Below are 19,099 nucleotides of genomic sequence, written 5' to 3'. Positions count from 1 at the left end.
CATCATCGTAGGCAGCAAGGCTTAGAAATATCTATACTCTCCCTCCCTCACCTATAGAGTCATCTCCTTCATCTATAAAAGGGGATGCGCTCCCTCCAACGAGGGGATCAACTTCTTCTTCAAGCTCAGACTCACTAGATCGACATCAACACTCCCAACCGCAGGACCACCCAGTTCCGACCGCAACCCTTCCGGTCAGAGCCGACCGAACCTCTTGTACACCCCTTTCTTCCTCCTTCTCGTTTGTACCCCCACTACAGACTTCGAGCGTCTGGGCTTAGGAATAAAGTCACCGAACGACCCCAACTGGACGTAGGGCACGTTGCCCGAACCAGTATAAATCCTGTGTCATTGAGCGTTAGGCCACCTCCGATCATAACGTACAACAAAACTACAAATATTTACTAGTTGGTCACTTTCTGCACCGACAGATACCTTGACATGTGCTTATGTATACACTAATAAATAAGTTATAAAAGGAAGCCATAAAACAGTAGCTGAACAAATTATTCATGTCATTTGACTCATTCTGGCTAGCGGCCAACTAGGTTATATAATAACAAAAAATCATATTTAAGGCCTAAAGCAGTAGTAATTAGCTAATAGCATTGTTGGCGAACCTACCTGCTGATAACAATAAACATGTCCAAACGTGCCGCCAGGCATGACACGGCATGGGCACACTAAATCAAGGCTATGACGGCCCTTAGTGAGCCACCCTGATTAACGGATCTTTCTCGTGCTAGGGGTCTAGCCCTAGCAGGACACTACGGTGTGGGCTAGGCCGGCACGGGCACAATAAGATTCGGACCGTGTCGTGCTCAGGCCGGGCCTTAACAGACCGTGCCTGGTGCCCTTGTTAAGGCCTGGCCCTAGTGAACATCTACAGATACAATGTACAAAAACGAACTATCATAATTTTTTTAATTTCCGGACATGTTGGGAATTAAATAGTCATATGATCGTATTATAAGACTCGGGTAATTAATCTATTGTTAATTAACTGATAATTACATCCATCGAATTTTGTCAATACTAATAATTTTACTCTGCATCCACATGGATATCAAAAACTTCTTCTTTGTATATTTAAACTCGGGATTCAGATTCAGATTAGCATGTTTGATGATGATAAGACGAGTTCCTGATAAAGCCAAGAGAAAAGGACAAAAGGAGATGACGACACGTAACGTAACCATTTGTAGTGCGATCACTGAATTCTCAATCATTCATCGCCATCTGCTCTGTTTACTCTGTTGCTCTCTTCTTCTTCTTCTTCTTCTTCTTCTTCTTCTTCTTCTTCTTCTTCTTCTTCTTCTTCTTCCTCCTCCCCAAGATGAAGATGGTTCCTCTCTCTCTCTCTTCCCCTCACGGCCTCACCTTCTTACTCCCCAAGTAAGACTCTGCTAACACGGCTATAAGTAGAGACGGGCACAATTCGCACACATCCACTCCGCCACTGTCCTCAGCTCGCAGTGGCCAAGCCGCCATCCAAGCCAAACCTCTCTCGCAACGCCAGAGCAACCACCACGATGGAGAAGAGCGCCAGCAATGGGGAGGTGACGGCTGTCCCGGTCCCGGACTCGTGGAACTTCGAGCCGAACGAGAGGCTCCTGGGCCTGATGTCGCTCTCGGTGCGCGGCGTGCTGGCCAGGATCAAGGCCGAGATGGTTGCCGGCGGCGGCGGCGGGGGGAGGCCGGTGATCCCGATGGGGCACGGCGACCCGTCCGCGTTCCCGTGCTTCCGGGCGGCGCCGGAGGCCGTGGACGCCGTCGCCGGCGCGTTGCTGTCCGGGGAGTACAACTCCTACTCCACTTGCGTGGGCCTTGAGCCCGCACGCAGGTGAGACGACAGAAACTGACTTCTTGGCCGCTCATCAGATCGGCTGCTTCTCTATCTCTGTTGCTTCCTTTGCTTAAGTTATTTCTAGATGCATGCAAATCATGCTTAAATATATAGATGGCCAACGGGTGCCAGGCCGTTTTTGGGCCGGGCCGGGCCGAGAAGCCCGGCCCATCCAACGTGCTGGGCCAGCCCGAGGCCCACAGAGGGAAGGGGAGAGCAGGAGGCAGGGCAGCCACGGGAGACGGCGGGCGCAGCCGGCGCGCTTGGCCCCGAGGCAGATCCGGCCGCCGGCGCGCTCGCCCTGGAGGTGGGGCTTCGCGGGGAGGCATGGAGGAGGGCCAGGAGGCGGTTGCCGTCGCGGCCACCGTTAGCCTGGTGGTGGGATAATGGGATGTTAGCAGGCCGCGCCGCAACCGGGCCGACCCTTGGGACTGGGCCATGCCTTGCCGCCCGCCATGCTTGAGGAGCGGCCCAAGCACAGCCCTATGTATCAGGCCGGGCTGGCCTGGGCCTGCTCCTCACCAGGCCGTGCCGTGCTCGTGTCGGGCTAAAATGCCGTGCTTCGGGTCGGGCCGTCGTGCCCCAAGCTGCATGAACATTTATACTTAAATAGAGTGATGAGTAAAGTGGTGCTGGCATTTCACAACTAGGAATAGGAATGATATCATATATACCACAAATAGACAAGTGAATCACTGTTGGACTGGTGCTCTGGATACCACACAAACAGGATTTTTATACGGATATATGGTATCAATCCTTTACTTTTTTTAATACGGATTTCGAAATGAATAGAGAAAAAACGAATTCGGATACACCTGTGTATTATGCATATTAGAATTCCGTATGAATATGGATATCCATATTGCGTTAAATGAATACTAATATCGTATCTTTCGGATTTTTTAGCATCTGGATTATCCCAGCCGTGGAAAGGCCCTTTGACTTCCCCGTCTTATTTCTGATGTCAGCATGATTTTAATAGCCAATTCTAGTGAACACGGTCTATGTATGCTCTGTTTGGGAATAACTGAACCTCACATCTGCCAATGTTGTCCTGGCCAGCTTGCTTTGATAGCCACTAATATCAACAATACAAGGGGAAATATTGCTTTACACCTTGGTTCATGTTCCAACTACTAGATTCACATTCTTAGATTGTGATCACTGATCAGTCATGACATTTTCGTTTCATGTTTTCCGGATTTTTTTGTTATCCCATCAGTACAGGACTGTCACGTGCTCAGGGTCATAACAAACAAAAACTGAATCCTGCACCTGCGCTTTGTGTTCAGTCTCTTGGTACTTACGAGCTTGGACACTGAAATTTTCTCCTGACAGACATTTATATATATTTCTTGCAGTAAAAACTACACAGTGTTAATTTTTTTCCAGTTACTACAGATTCTATTATACATCTCTGTTCTTCACATCTCTAAATTAACATATTTGTCTTACGGTGGTTTAAAACGACAAATTTCAGGTCCATTGCACAGTACTTATCGCGTGATTTGCCATATGAATTGTCAATTGATGATGTCTACCTCACAAACGGCTGTGCTCAAGCAATTGAGATAGTCTGCTCTGTGTTAGCTCGTCCTGGTGCCAACATCTTGCTCCCAAGGCCTGGCTACAAGTTCTATGAGGCGCGTGCTGTTTTCAATGGAATGGAAGCCCGGTACTTCGATCTTCTACCTGAGAAAGACTGGGAGGTTGACACTGATGGCGTCCAAGCTCTTGCTGACAAGAATACTGTTGCCATTGTCATTATCAACCCAGGAAACCCATGTGGCAATGTCTACTCCTATGAGCACCTGGCCAAGGCAAGTTTTAATAAGCTACTTCTGGTTCTGCCTTAGTTGACCGTTTTGGGGGGATAGTCTGAATGCCTATTTGTGTCCATGATTTTCTAGGTTGCTGAGACCGCGCGGAAGCTTGGCATATTTGTGATAGCAGATGAGGCTTATGCACACTTGACATTTGGAGAGAGGAAATTTGTGCCGATGGGTGTGTTTGGGGCTGTAGCTCCAGTGATCACACTGGGGTCATTATCAAAGAGATGGCTGGTGCCCGGTTGGCGGCTTGGATGGATTGTTACCAATGATCCTAGTGGTGTATTTAAGAGAACCAAGGTTCTTAATTTACTTCTCATGCTTTAACATCGGTTATGTGGTACTCAGTATTTCATTTAACAGAATGTCCTGGGTGCTGACATACCTGATTTAATAGTAAAGCTTAATTGGACATGTTTTTTCTTCTTTCAGGTAGCCGCTAGCATCAGGACCTACCATTATATCTGCTCTGATCCTACAACATTTGTTCAGGTGGCTATAACTGCATTGCCATTTTCTTGCAAGCCTTGACATTGTGCATAGGAAATATAATGGTTTGCATGGACTCAAATCACATCACAAAATTATGTTCCTTAGGGAGCAGTCCCAAACCTCCTGGAGAATTCAAAGGAGGAATTCTTCCAAAAAACCATCAAAATTCTCAAAGAAAGTGCAGACATATGCTGGGAGAAGTTGAATGGCACCAACGCAATCACATGCCCAACCAAACCAATGGGATCCATGTTTGTAATGGTCTGTGATTAGTCACTACATATATATACCCTTCCATGTTGCAAAAGCAAAACACATCATGAGTGATTCGCTAACACTAACAGACTGGTGTGAAATTCCCATGACCTGCTACAGGTGAAGCTGGATCTGTCCTGCCTGCAGGACATCAAAGATGACATGGACTTCTGCTGCCGGCTGGCAAAGGAAGAATCAGTTGTTGTTCTGCCAGGTGCTCTATTGTTCTCCTGAATATATACATGATTGATTCTTTTGAAACTATAGTTCTAGAACTAATACAGATCGGTTCATCTGTTTAGTAGTACAAGACATTTTTCCATCCACCTTGAGATCGATCACCTTTTGTGTTTGAGATGTAATGTAACATGCATGCTGGAAACAAATTGTCAGGACGTGTTGTGGGATGCAAGGATTGGCTCCGGATCACCTTTGCAATTGATCCGCCTTCTCTCGAAGACGGCCTTGACAGGCTCAAGTCCTTCTGCCTGCGACACAGCAAGCCGGCACAGTGACGTGATGAGCTCTTCGCGGGTTCATTGGAGGCTACAGACTGTTATGAACTTCTACAGATGTATGATATTGTAGTTGTAACATCTTCACTCGAAGATGATATATTGATGCTCTAGTTACGTACGTCCATATTTAGTACTATGAAATGGGGTCGGTCGGCTTCTGTGTTCTACGTACTAGTAGTGTAGTGTCTGGTATGCACAACGCAACCCAAAATGTTAGGGGACCTGATGTGTAGTACAAGACTCCACCTCTTGGATGGAAACACTGTTGGCTGTGAGAGAAAAATACTGTTTGTCGGCTGAAAAAGTACGGCTTATAAGCCAAGCGAACAGGGCGTAAAGTTCCTAATCACTTTAGCGTGTCTCCTCCTGCTCAAACTGTTCAAGCCACAGGCACAGAGGAATTTTAAACAGTGCTACAGATATGAGGCGTTCTGGGAGAGAGAACCATCTCTAGATGACACCATAAAAGAAGCTTGGCAAAAAAAGGAAGGAAATGAAGATCTGGGACAGATTGCATCAACGCTACAAGGGGTCATGTCTGACCTAAAAACCTGGAGCAAAAACACACTAGGGTCAGTTCCAAAGAAATTGGGCATTTATAGAAAAAGACTAGAAGTCCTGGCAACAAAGAATGACACCAACAGTCACAAAGAAAGGAAAAAGCTCCTAGCTGAGATGGAGGAACTGCTGCACAAAGAAGAAATTCTATGGCGCCAACGCGCTAGAGCCCTATGGCTAAAGGAAGGAGATAGAAACACTAGTTTCTTCCATAGGAAGGCCTCCTGGAGAGCAAAGAAAAATAGGATTTCTAGCCTACAAGACAATAATGGCCGAATAGTGACAGATGAAGACCATATGGGAAAGTTGACAAATGAGTTCTTCTCAAAGCTATACACAAAAGATGATTCAGTAAATCCTGATCTAATTACAGAACACAGGCAAAAGAGAGTAAATGCAGACATGAACTTAGAGATCTCTCCAACGAGGAAATAAGCGATGTCTTGTTACAAATAGGACCTTTAAAAGCCCCAGGTCTTGAGGGATTTCCAGCTAGATTTTTCCAAAGAAATTGGGACCTGCTGAAAGATGATGTGATCAAAGGAGTTAAACAGTTCTTCTCTTCTTCTCATATGCCTGAAGTGTTAGCACAATGTAATTATAGTAGGCTGATGTATTTATGGTAGGCTGCCCTTAATTGATTGTGCCTGTAATCTTGCCTGTGTAGTTGGCTGCATGCCACCCTAGCTATATGTACACCTGTACAAGATATGAATGACAATGTATTCTAATAACGTTTATATGGTATCAATCGCGATTATGATCCACTACTCTTCCGCAACCCTCGCCAGCCGCCGATCCAATCGTTGCCCCCGCCACTGACACCGTCGCTGGGCACATCGCTGGTCCCATCGCCTGCGCCTCCACCAGATCGCTGACCCCTGTCGTTGACCTCGTCACCAGGTGCCACCGCTGGTCTGCTCGCCTGCCCCGCTGGTTTCCCGATGGCAGATGACGCCGCCGCTGCTGCGGCGGCGGCCGCCGCCAAGGAAGCCGAAGATCGCCGTTTCACCGCGGTCACCGAAGAATGTCGCCTCGCGACTGAGGCCGAAGCCCGCGCTGAAGAAGCACGCCGTGCCGAGGAGGCCCGTCTCCGCGCCGCCGCGCTGGACGCGTACGAGAGCACCCACCAGGCCCTTTGGGCACAAGCCATTGCCGTCGTCAACGTCAAGGCCCTCATCCCCGTCATCCTTGATCACGCCACGAACAGCTATAGCAAGTGGCGCGGCATGTTCCTCACTGTCCTTGGCAAATATGCCCTGACTCGCCACGTTCTCGATGACGAGGCATTCCCCTCGCGCCCGGCATGGGTGCAGGCAGATTGCGTCGTCTTAACGTGGATCTATGGCACTGTCTCCAACGATCTACAACAGTCCCTGATGATGCGGCAGTGACCCGCTCGCGGTGCCTGGTGCTACTTCGAGGACGAGTTCCTCGGCCAGCGGGAGTCCCGCACGCTCCTCCTCGAAACGCAGTTCCGCAACTTCCGCCAAGATGCCCTGAGCATCACCGACTATTGTCGCCGTCTCGAGTCGATGACCACCTCTCTCGCCGAGTTTGGCGACCCCATCGGCGATCGGCAGCTGGTGCTCACGCTCCTTCGTGGTTTGAGTGGCAAGTTCCACCATATGGTGTCCATCCTCAAGATGCATCGCCCGTTCCCAACGTTTGCAGAGGCCCGGACACACCTCCTGCTAGAGGAGATGGAGATCGACGCCCGGACACCATCGTCGCCATCCGCTCTCGTTGCTGCCACTCCACACCCGACGGTGCCCGGGGCACCAGCGCCTCCATGCCCGAGGATGTTCCCCCCATGCGCGCACTCCTGGTGCACCCACTGGTGGCCAGCGCAACGGTCGCCGTAGCGGACGCGGTGGACGCGGCGGCCCATCAGCGCCCCCTGGTGGTGCGCCCCCAGGCGTGCACGGCGACATGCACCCGTCCTTCATGCACCCGTGGGCAGGCACCGTACAGATGTGGCCCTATGACTGGCCTGGGCACCCTCCACCAGCGTTCACCGCCGTTCCTCAGTATGGTGGTTTCGGTGGCGCATATGGTGGTACCTACGGCCCTCCGCCTCCTCAGTACGACTCATCCTTTGGGAGCGCCTGCTCGTATTACGGGGGAGCCGCGCCTCCACCACCGGCACTGTCGGCCTTCAGGCGCCCTCACCGGCCCACTAGGTCACTCCAGTGGCGCCCTGGAATCCTACCCATGGGGGCTCATGGCATCAAGACTCCCTGGCGCACTCCTTCAACACCATGATGCTCCACTTGCCGGCTCCATCACCCGAGTGGTACGCCGATTCAGGGGCTGGTTCCCACATGACCGCGGACGCTGGTAAACTCTCTACCATTTCCCCACCTTTTTCATCTACTCCTTCATCTATCGTTGTGGGAAATGGTGCACTACTTCCTGTCACTGCCACTAGATCACACATGTTTTCTTTCCCGGGTCGCAATCTTGTTCTTAATGATGTTTTGGTGTCTCCCAACATTATTAAGAATCTGATCCTTTTACCACCGATAATAATTGTTCCATCTAATTTGATCCTTTTGGCCTTTCTGTGAAGGACTTGCATACCAGTAATGTGATCGCCAGGTGCAATAGCTTTGACGACCTCTACCCGTTCTACCCCACCTCCACCAGCGCCACCGCGTTCCTCGCCGCTCCCACTTCCCTTTGGCATCATTGTCTCAGGCATCTTGGGCGTGAAGCTCTGTCCAAACTTATCAATTCCAGTGTTATTTCTTGTAATAAGGATGATCTAGACCACATATGTCATGCGTGCCAACTTGGTCGTCATATGCATCTTCCTTTCAGTTCCTCCAGCTCTCGGGTTGTTCATAAATTTGATTTAATACACTGTGATCTCTGGACATCTCCTATTGTTGGTGTCAGGCTATAAGTATTACCTTGTTATTCTTGATGACTGCTCACACTACATGTGGACCTTTCCTCTTCGCCACAAATCCGAGATTTTTTCTGTTCTTTCTAATTTTTTTGCTCATATTCACACACAGTTCGGCACCACCATCAAGAGCGTCCAGTGCGACAATGGCCGAGAATTCGACAATTCTCAGGCCCGCCCGTTCTTCCTCTCCCATGGTGTTGCACTCCGCATATCGTGTCCATATACATCCTAACAAAATGGAAAAGCGGAACGTTCTATTCACACCATCAATAGCATTTTGCGTTCCCTTTTGTTTCAGGCGAGCCTCCCTCCGGTTTACTGGGTTGAGGCCCTTCACACTGCGGCATATCTTGTGAACCGGCTCACCACTAAAACCCTAACTTTTTCGACCCCTCACACCTCTCTTTATTCCACTCAGTCCTCTTACGCCCATCTTCGGGTTTTCAGCTGTGCCTGCTATCCCAACACGTCATCCACGACACCTCACAAACTCGCCCCCCGTTCCTCTTTATGTGTTTTCCTTGGGTATTCCTCGGAACACAAGGGCTATCGGTGTCTTAAACTCCAATCCAATCGCATTCTCATCTCTCGACATATCGTTTTTGATGAATCTTTTTTTTCCTTTCTCTGCCATGTCCACCACGCCCATGGCATCCTCCACCCTAGATTTTTTAATTGATGAACATGATTTTACCGCTCCCTTCCCTAGAGCCCGTGCTGTGCTTGCAGGTCTTCCACCGTCAGCTGCCGCCGTGTCGCATGCTGTGCATGGCCTTGTGCACGTGCGTGGCCCTATAGCCGCACCTGCAGGTTCATCACCATTGGTGCATGGCCCTGTGCACGTGCATGGTCCTATAGCCACTTCGGAGCATGCCCATGTGCCGCAGTCGCCTAGGCCACTACTGCCCAGTTCTACTGTGCTGCCCCAGCCGACGAGCGCTGCTGCCCCTCTGCATCCCGCATAGGCTGTTGCCAGCCACGCTGGCGCCTCGTCCTCCACAGCGCCTCCAAGTGCTGTCGGTTCTGCTACCCCTGATGCTCGTGCGCAGGTTGTTGCCAGCGGCACCGGCCGCACTGCTGCCACCCAGCCGATCTCCATCACCCCGATCACCAATGCGCATTCTAGGCGCACGCGTGGCAAGGCTGGCATTGCGTAGCCCGTGGATCGTCTAAACCTCCACGCTGTGCTCATGTCGCCTTTTGCCGCGTTCTGTTCAGGATGCTCTGTCAGATCCCAATTGGCGTGCTACTATGCAAGCTGAGTATGATGCACTTCTCGCCAATAACACCTGGAGTCTTGTTCCTCGGTCCCCTGGCATGAATCTGGTAACCGCCAAGTGGATTTATCGTCATAAACTACTCGCCGATGGTTCTCTTGATCGCTACAAGGCTCGCTGGGTTCTACAGGGTTTCATACAGCGCCCCGGTATTGATTATGACGAAACTTTCAGTCCAGTGGTCAAGCCAGCGACAGTTCGGGTGGTTCTGTCCTTGGCCATCTCTCAGCATTGGCCCATTCATCAGCTTGATGTCAAGAATGCGTTTTTACATGGCACTCTGATAGAGACAGTCTGTTGTGTCCAACCTTCCGGTTTTGTTGACTCGTCTCGTCCGGATTTTGTCTATCGACTCAACAAATCTCTTTATGGTCTGAAGCAGGCTCCTCGTGATTGGCATACTAGGTTTGCCACACACCTCCTGTCCCTTGGGTTTGTTGAGGCCAAATTAGATACTTCGTTGTTTACATATCATCGGGGCTCCGACACTGCCTATCTGCTATTATATGTTGATGACATTGTTCTCACTGCCTCCTCAGTTGGGTTTCTTCAACATATCATTGCCGCCTTACAGCGTGAGTTTGCTATGACAGACATGGGCCAGCTTCATCATTTTCTTGGTGTTTCCGTCGCACACTGTTACTATGGTTTTTTCCTCTCTCAGCGGCATTATACTTTGGATATTTTGGAGCGCGCCAGGATGAGTGCTTGTAAGTCTTGCAGCACCCCCATCGACCTGCACTCCAAAGTGTCTACAGATGGTCCTCCAGTTGCTGACTCCACACACTACTACAGTTTAGTTGGTGCTCTCCAGTATCTGACATTCACTCGTCCAGACATTGCCTATGTCGTCCAGCAGATCTGTCTCTATATGCATGATCCTCGAGAGCCACACCTTGCTGCTCTCAAACGGATCTTACGCTACTTATAGGGCACTCTGTCACTTGGCTTGACTCAGCGCCCCTCGTCACCTGTTGAACTTGTTGTTTATATTGATGCTGACTGGGCCAGCTGCCCCGACACTCGCCGATCGACCTCTGTCTATGCAGTGTTCATCGGGGATAATCTGGTGTCCTGGTCCTCCAAGCGTCAACACACAGTCTCTCGGTCGAGTGAAGAGGCCGAATATCGCGCTGTGGCAAATGGTGTCGCTGAAGCTTCTTGGCTGTGTCAGTTACTCATGGAGCTTCGCCACCCACCTCGCCGAGCCATGTTGGTCTATTGTGATAATATTAGTGCTGTCTACCTCTCCACCAACCCAGTCCAGCATCAGCACACAAAGCATGTTGAGATTGATCTCCATTTTATTCGGGAGCGAGTCGCCCTTGGCCAAGTTCAGGTTCTTTATGTCCCAACCACATCTCAGTACGCCGACGTCTTCACCAAGGGTCTCCCAACCTCTGTGTTTCAGGAGTTTCGATCCAGCCTGAACGTTCGTTGTGCTCCCGTTCCGAATGCGGGGGAGTGTTAGCACAATGTAATTATAGTAGGCTGATGTATTTATGATAGGCTGCCCTTAATTGATTGTGCCTGTAATCTTGCCTGTGTGGTTGGCTGCATGCCACCCAGGCTATATGTACACGTACAAGATATGAATGACAATGTATTCTAATCACGTTTACACGAAGGAGTGAATGATACAGTAATTGTGCTAATCCCAAAAAACAAAGAAGCTCAAAGACTACGGGTGTGTTTAGTTGGCGAAATGAAAATTTTTGGATGTCACATCGATATGTCGGAAGAATGTCGGGAGGGGTTTTTGGATACTAATAAAAAAACAAATTACAGAACCCATCAGGAAACTGCGAGACGAATCTAATGATACTAATTAATCGGTCATTAGCACATGTGGGTTACTGTAGCACTTAAGGCTTTTCATGGACTAATTAGGCTTAAAAGATTCGTCTCGTGATTTTGCCGAGAACTGTGTAATTAGTTTTTTTCGTCTATATTTAGTACCCCATACATGTGCCGCAAGATTTGATGTGATACTTTAGGGTGAAAATTTTTTGAAACTAAATAGGACCTACATACCTATCAGTTTGTGCAACGTCATATACAAGGTGGTCTCAAAATGTTTGGTAAACAGACTCCGTCCCACCTTGAATGAAATTATTGCACCAACCCAAAGTGCTTCATCCCAGGCCGCATGATCGCAGACAATGCTATCATAGCCTTTGAATGCCTCCACGCCATCCAACACTGCAATGACAGAAGAGGGGAATTTTGTGCCTATAAATTGGACCTGGCTAAAGCATACGACCGAGTGGACTGGACCTACATCGAGAAGGCTATAGAAAATTTGGGTTTCGAAAGAGAAATGGATTTCATGGGTAATGGAATGTATAAAAACCGTCAAATTTTCAGTACGCCTCAATGGTCATCTCCTCGACTCTATCACCCCTTCTCGGGGCCTGAGACAGGGAGATCCTTTGTCCCCGTATATTTTCTTACTGGTTGCTGATGGTCTGTCTACTATCATAAACAAAGAAGTTTCTACAGTTCAGTTAAAGGAGTTACACATCTCCAGGAATGTACCAGGGATCTCACACCTGCTGTTCACCGACGACAGTCTACTTTTTGTTCAAGCCAACGAAGAGCAAGCTCTAAAAGTGAAAAATATCCTGAGCACGTATGAGAAGAGTACAGGGCAATTGATCAGAAAAAACGAATGCAGTGTTCTCTTTGGACCAAACTGCTCTGACAGTAATATAGAAACTATCAACTCCTGCTGGGAAACACAAAACAAAAGGACAGAGGAAAAATATCTGGTTCTTCCAGTTCCTGAAGGTAGAATGGTTAAAGGAAAATTCCGAAGTGTAAAAGAGAGGTTCAGCAAGCGTGCAAATGACTGGTCAGAGAAATACCTTTCAAGCGGGGCAAAAGAAATCCTTGTTAAATCTGTTCTACAGAGCCTTCCTACTTATGCTATGAGCGTCTTTAAATTTTCTGCAGGTCAAGAACTTGAACAAATGATAAGAAATTTTTGGTGGGGAGATGAACACGAAAGAAGGAAAATCCATTGGCTCGCTTGGGATAAGCTCACCAAACCAAAGCTGAGAGGTGGCGTCTCTTACAGCAACCTGATAGCCTCTGCGCAAGATTGCTAAAGGCTAAATATTATCCTCGAGGAAATCTGCTAGACACTAGCTTTCCAGCAAACTCCTCCCCAATGTGGAAAGGCATTGAGTATGGGCTTGACCTCTTAAAAAAAGGAACCATTTGGAGAGTAAATAATGGCCAAAACATCCAAATCTGGAGGGATAATTGTATACCTCAATCAAATTCACTGAAAGTCTCCAGACCAGCAAAAGTCACCAGGATCCGCAGAGTGTCTGATTTGCTTCTAAATAATCCAAGACGCTGGAATGAATCACTCATCAAGCAAATTTTCTTTCAGCATGAAGCTGAAGAAGTTCTCAACATCAGGATTCCAGAAATTGAAGGTATGGATATCCTTGCCTGGCACTTTGAGAAAAATGACATATTCTCTGTTAGGAGTGCATATAAACTTGCTGTGGAGTTAAATTCCAATGACTGCAGTACAAGCTCATCTGCTGATAGGAAGAATTTTGAGGCAATATGGGCAACCCCTGTGCCTCAGAAAATAAAAGTTTGGAAGTTGGCCCTGAATGGCTTGGCTGTGCAAACAAACAGACTGAAACGTCACCTAATCCCGGATGCCACTTGCTCCATCTGCGGCCTGGAACCAGAAAATGATCACCATGCTATGGTCCAATGCACGAAAGCTGTTGCTCTACGACATGCCCTACGCCAAGTTTGGGACCTCCCTGAGGAGACTCTGTTTATTTACACAGGACCTGAATGGATGCTAGTCCTAAAAACTGTCAACAAAGAGGCAAGAGCTAAATTGATGTTCCTTTTTTTGAGAACCTGGCACCTTAGAAATGATATCATCTTTGGGAAAGGAGAAAGTCCTATATTTGCTTTAGTAGAATTCCTTCAGAATTATATCGTCTCGACGAAACCAAACAACAATCTGCCAGCACTTGGAAAGGGCAAAGAAATCAGTAATCCGTAGCCCGTACAACACTACTTTGCTCCTCAGTATGCCATAAAAGACAAAGTTCCTTGGTCGCCCCTCCCCCCCCCCCCCCCCCCCCCCCCCCCCCCCCCCCAATTGGATAAAACTAAATGTTGATGCAGGTTTCGACCCCCTCTCCGGTTATACCAGACTTGGTTTCATTGCAAGGAATCATATGGGCGAGGTTTTGTTCTCAGGATGGTCAAGCGATCAACTATGCAAGTTGGCTGAAGAAGCGGAATGTCTAGCTGCGTGGATGGGTCTAAAGCACACATTATCTTTGTGGAAAGGGTGCCTCTGGTTGGAATCTGACTGCCTCGCAACAGTGCATCATCTAGAAGACAAGTGCAAAAACCGATCTATATTATGCCATACCATAGAAGAAGCGAAGGAAATCCTCATGAACTTTCAGAAAGTCAGAATCTCCAAGTGTTGTCGGAGTGCAAATGAGGTAGCCCATGAGCTGTGTCAATTTGGTAGGAGAGAGCTTTCGTATGTTTCTGTTGCTAATGACATCCCGACCTGCGTGTCGGTGGCTTTAGCCCGCAATCGTAATCATGTTGACCTTCTATTATTAAGGTCTCCCCTTTCAAAAAAAAAAATACTAGCAATGTTGGTGACTGATTTGTTGTTTAGAGACATGTGATGATTGATCTTTCCAAACTCCTGCAATCTAAACATCTCAAAGTTGCAATTCCTGTGTCATGGATTTTTCGCTTTTTATTTTATTCTATTTATGTGTTTTCTCTTGTTCCTCTGTCGTTTCGCATTTCTCTCAAGGTGTACTTTGCAGGATGTAATCAGGGAACGACTGCTGCTTCCAGTTGATCGTGACGATCAAGACCCGATCTAGCCGGACCAGAGTCGTAGTTCACTTGTCTTGTATTTCTCCGTCTCCAGCCGTGCGTTGACGGCTTGACGCACAGCACCGAGAGCGCAGCACCCGTGCTTCAAATTTCCTCAGTCACGATCAGTTTGTTCGCTGGTCGTTTTCAACCAAAACTTATCAGTCATGATACCATATTTTTCTATCACAATAAATCAGCATCAACCAGGCTTATCAGCACAAAAACCAATCAACGGGATGACAACAGGCGGTGCGGGGCACCTGTAGATGTGACAATGATTATCACCTCTTGACATGACACGTATGGTATACGCGGGCAAACAAACACCAAACGCCATCCACCAGCAGAGCATACTTGAGAGAGGCACACCGTGTCACGACGGCGTCAGCTCACCACCGCTCACCAATCACCATGCAGCACGCATAAACACCGGCATCAGGCCTCCATATCTAAATGTAATTGTGTGGTGGGTATTGCCTCGTGCTAATCTCTGAACTTTCAACCAACACTCCAGATAGGATAATCGCTTTTGAGTTCTGACGGGTGGGGAAAAGGATATTCTAGAATTAGAGAGCAATATAAAAATTTGCTTACAGTGTGAATTGCTATTATCAGTTGATGTGTTAATTAATTGACTAATATATTTCTATATTCTTATTTAATGGGCTCTAAATTGTTATGTTTTTTTTATAATTGGTCTCTTGGTCTGAAAATAATTGGGTCTCGCTAACGTTAGGGCACCCTCAACAACAGAATCAACTTGCTAACTCATATAAACTTTAAAAAATTATAAACATATAGTAACCTAACAGGCAAATTTTTTTAAAATAAAAAGTGATAAAAAAACACACGAATTATAGAAAAGTGTAAGAGCTTAGGTCTTTACGGAGAACTAGCTTATCAATCTCTCCCCTTCTTTGTTACTAAAATAAGCTATGAATTGGCTCTTTTAATACCGTTGGAGCTGCTCTTATACAAAAAAAAATAACCTACGCCAAAAATTAAATTAGGCCTGAAAATGGGTCCGGTAAAGTTGGAAATCGGGCACCAACACATTGCACATGCAGGATATGTTGGCTACAATACTGTGCATTGACTGCTGGTCAAATAGTGAGTCAAATATTATCTTGAGGGCTCCAGTAAGAAATCTGGATAGAATTTTTGCGTCCATCTAGATATGTCTCTCCATCTCTTTATCCTGGTCTCTTCCCTCTTAGCACTTTTTCTGTAGTGGCATCCAATTCATTTTATATATTTTTTTGTCATAGAATATACAAACCAATGATGTTTGTCCAGTAATCTTAAAAGTTTTAAATTTGACGAATTAAATCTAATTTCTACATTAGAAACCCCAAAATTTAGTTTTATTATTACAAATTGACAAATGAGGAACATGTCAAAATACAAGTTAAATTTCGATTGAATGCCATGTTCATCGATAGGTGGAACCAAACTCGTGTAACTATAATATAATGTGTAATTGATTCCACCTGCATTGATAGTAAAACTAACTGAGTTTCACATTGTAGGCACGTATACTCCACCAGAGGAATTACCATCCCCTGACACAAAGACCCCGTTTGGCGAACAGAAACATTTCTCATTCTTGCAAGAATCGATAGAATCACTGCCAAATAGGTCACACGAGAAATGTTTCACCCGAGAATCACTGCAACGATTTCTTGTTTTTAAGCGTAGCAATGTGAAAGGGCACTTAGCTAGTTTCACACGATTCTAATTCTTGTCCTCCCCCACCCCTCGACAAGCATTAGCAACCATAATCTTTAATTAATTCTTTTTAAGTGAAATAAGTTAAATGAGTAGTATTTAAGTTGTTCTTTGCCCTCCAAAGGTTCTCTAAATGAAAATTTTTATTTATATATTTTTTATGAAAAAAATAATTTTTTAGTCGGAATGTAGCCTACCAGCCAAATGATGTCACAAATTGATTCTATACATAACGTTCCTTGAGAGAATCTTGATCCAAAAGGTTTTTTAGAATATAGATCACTACCAAACACACCCTCCTAATCTACATTTTTTTGACAAAATTGTAAAAAAAAAAAACCTCCGCAACTCTATAGTTCAACTCCCAATCTTTCCGCAATTGAAAAAAAAATGCACGGTCCTTGTGGTGTATCTGTCTGCCAATCTGAAAGTGGAATGACGCGGGAAGAGTAAGAATTCAAGTAGGATAGGATTTCCAATACAAATGTACAAAGAGATTAAGAAAATAAAAAACTGGTTAGAGTAATTTATAATTAGTTAAAGATTCCTAATGTAAAATGTCTTCTAGATTTTTGAAGCTAGTGTTTGGAAACGGTAATATTTTTTAGCCACTTCTAAAACTCATTGATTTATCCATTATTATTTCGGGAACTATCTGAGATGCTCTAAGCAAAATAGGAACCGAATTACCGAAACAGCTGTCACTTGAGAAAACCGATGCATCAATCAATGGCATGATTGCACATCAACAACTAGGACCGGCGTGGCACGATGCACGCTCTAAGCGGCAACGCCATCACCTTGAAGAACAAAGCGTTGGTGGACGTGTGGTCAACGCCGCCGCCAGTCGCCGGCAGCGTCCACTCAAACTCGCGCACGAGTGCGGCCACGAAGCACTTGGCCTGAATCACGGCAAGCCCGGCGCCAGGGCAATGCCTGCGCCCGGCTCCGAACGGCATCATCCTGATCTCCTTGGGCCCTGGAGTCGGGCTCACGTCCTCCCCTTCGCCGCCGTCGAGGAACCGCTCCGGCCAGAACTCCTCGGGGTCTGTCCACGCCTTGGGGTCCCTCGCGATGTCCTCTGCCATGAACACGAAGCGCACCGGCGTGCCATCTGGCGGCGGGAGTGTGACTGCTCTCCCAACCTCCGTTGCCGCCGCGATCTCAGGTAGTCCGACGACGTCACGCAGGATGAATGGCACCGGCGGGTGCAGCCGCAGGCTCTCGAGGATGACGGCCCGTAGGTACGGTAAGTCTTGGAAGCTCCGCTGGTCGCCGCCGCTGAGCTCACGGTGCAGCTTCTTCTGGACCCCCGGATGCGCGACGAGGTGCGCGAGCGTCCACTCGACGCACGCCACCACCGTCTCCGTGCCTGCTCCCAGGAACTCCCAGATGAGCCTCACCATCTCGTCGTCCCTAAGCGCGCGCCGCCGGACGGTGTCATTGGATGGTTCGTCGTCGTCGTTGTCGGGCACGCGAAGGTCGAGGAGCGAGTCGACGTACGACCGGACACCGCTGGCGTTGCTACGCCGGAGCTGCCGCCGCGCCGCGATGGCGGGGACGAAGACCTTGGCCAGGCGGCCGCGCGTGCCGACCAGGTGTCGCCACTGCCTCCAGTGCAGCAGCCTCGCCAGCCTCGAGGTCGCCAGGTGCCTGGCGTCCACGCCGGAGTGGAAGAACTCGCGCAGCGTGCGCTGCATGGCGCGAACGTCGCGCTCGCCGACACCGTCGCCGAAGCACATGCGCGCCACCACCTTGAACACAGCGGCGTACAGGGCGTCGCGGACGGCGATGACCGCCGCGCCGTCGCCCGCTCCTGCTCGGCCGCCCCGTGCGGCGACGGCGAGCATCAGGTCCGCGACGAGGGACTCGACGGCGTCGCGCTGGAGCGGCGCGAGGTGGGCGAGGCGCGAAGGGTGGAGGACGCCGGCGGTGAGGTTGCACCGGAGCACGCGCCAGAGCGGGCCGTAGGGCGCGCTGTTGATGCTGCTGGTTTTGGGGTGCCCGGCGTCGAGGTCCACGGGGAAGGGCACGGCGGGGTGGTCGGAGAAGCAGTCGGCGTGGTCGATGATCATGCGCCGGGCGGCCTCGGGGTCTCTGACCTCGATTGTTGCCGGGACTGGCACGGTGCGGAGCGTGTTGCCTGCGCAGTGCCTGCGGCTGCGCAGGGAAGCGGCGGCGGCGAGGAGGACAAACACGGCCAGGGCCACCGGAAGCACCTGCATCATTTCTTCCATGGCTGGCTCTCGATCGATGGGTCGTCTAGCAGCCACTTGCGTTATGTACTTGAGTGAATGCAGCAATGTACTACTAGCTAGTCCCGTCTCCTATGTGCAAAAGATCGTGTGTGTGTGTCTATATATATATATACCTGTGTGCAAAAGATTATATATATATATATATATATATATATATATATATATATATATATATATATATATATATATATATATATATATATGAAAATTATTTCCTAGTTACTCCTACGTGTATATGACCCGACGAAGTGTATGTAAATGGAGTATATCATCATACTAGACCATCTAGGGTACTATGTACAACAAGTATATATATGTATACTTAGAGTATATGGTTATACTAATTTTATATGTTACTATCATAGTATTATATAATATATTAAAAAATATGTGTTCTTTTGATTTTTTTTTCATATAGTAAAGATCTGGAGTATCTTAATATTAGTACGTCAACATACTCAAACTGATAAAAGAATATGTACACATATAACGTGATTTATTGATTATAGAAGTAATTACTCTCGGGAG

General features: G+C 47.8%; 2 protein-coding genes across 2 annotated transcripts; one reads left to right on the top strand and one right to left on the bottom strand.

The window, feature by feature from the left end:
• The first annotated feature begins 1,381 nt into the window (after positions 1-1,381).
• LOC136490086 (probable aminotransferase TAT2) lies at positions 1,382-5,132 on the top strand. Its single transcript, XM_066486575.1, has 7 exons — positions 1,382-1,843; positions 3,330-3,669; positions 3,760-3,978; positions 4,111-4,170; positions 4,276-4,431; positions 4,546-4,639; positions 4,819-5,132. The coding sequence occupies exons 1-7, from the start codon at positions 1,533-1,535 to the stop codon at positions 4,938-4,940; spliced, it is 1,302 nt and encodes a 433-aa protein (XP_066342672.1). The 5' UTR covers positions 1,382-1,532; the 3' UTR covers positions 4,941-5,132.
• Positions 5,133-17,065: 11,933 nt separating this feature from the next.
• On the bottom strand, positions 17,066-18,609 carry LOC136488479 (cytochrome P450 89A2-like). Its single transcript, XM_066485403.1, has one exon. The coding sequence runs from the start codon at positions 18,548-18,550 to the stop codon at positions 17,066-17,068; it is 1,485 nt and encodes a 494-aa protein (XP_066341500.1). The 5' UTR covers positions 18,551-18,609.
• Between the last annotated feature and the right edge of the window lie 490 nt (positions 18,610-19,099).

Source organism: Miscanthus floridulus, chromosome 10 (assembly GCF_019320115.1).
Source record: "Miscanthus floridulus cultivar M001 chromosome 10, ASM1932011v1, whole genome shotgun sequence".
NCBI lineage: Eukaryota > Viridiplantae > Streptophyta > Magnoliopsida > Poales > Poaceae > Miscanthus > Miscanthus floridulus.
The sequence above is the reverse complement of the archived record's forward strand: the minus strand, read 5'-3'. Positions and strand labels throughout refer to the sequence as shown.

Bases quoted from the DNA above. Each gene is read 5' to 3' on its own strand.
- LOC136490086 (XM_066486575.1), top strand. From the start codon at position 1,533: ATGGAGAAGAGCGCCAGCAATGGGGAGGTGACGGCTGTCCCGGTCCCG. The intron at 3,979-4,110 runs GTTCTTAATTTA...TTCTTCTTTCAG, and splicing joins GTGTATTTAAGAGAACCAAG to GTAGCCGCTAGCATCAGGAC. The intron at 4,432-4,545 runs GTCTGTGATTAG...GACCTGCTACAG, and splicing joins TGGGATCCATGTTTGTAATG to GTGAAGCTGGATCTGTCCTG.
- LOC136488479 (XM_066485403.1), bottom strand. From the start codon at position 18,550: ATGGAAGAAATGATGCAGGTGCTTCCGGTGGCCCTGGCCGTGTTTGTC.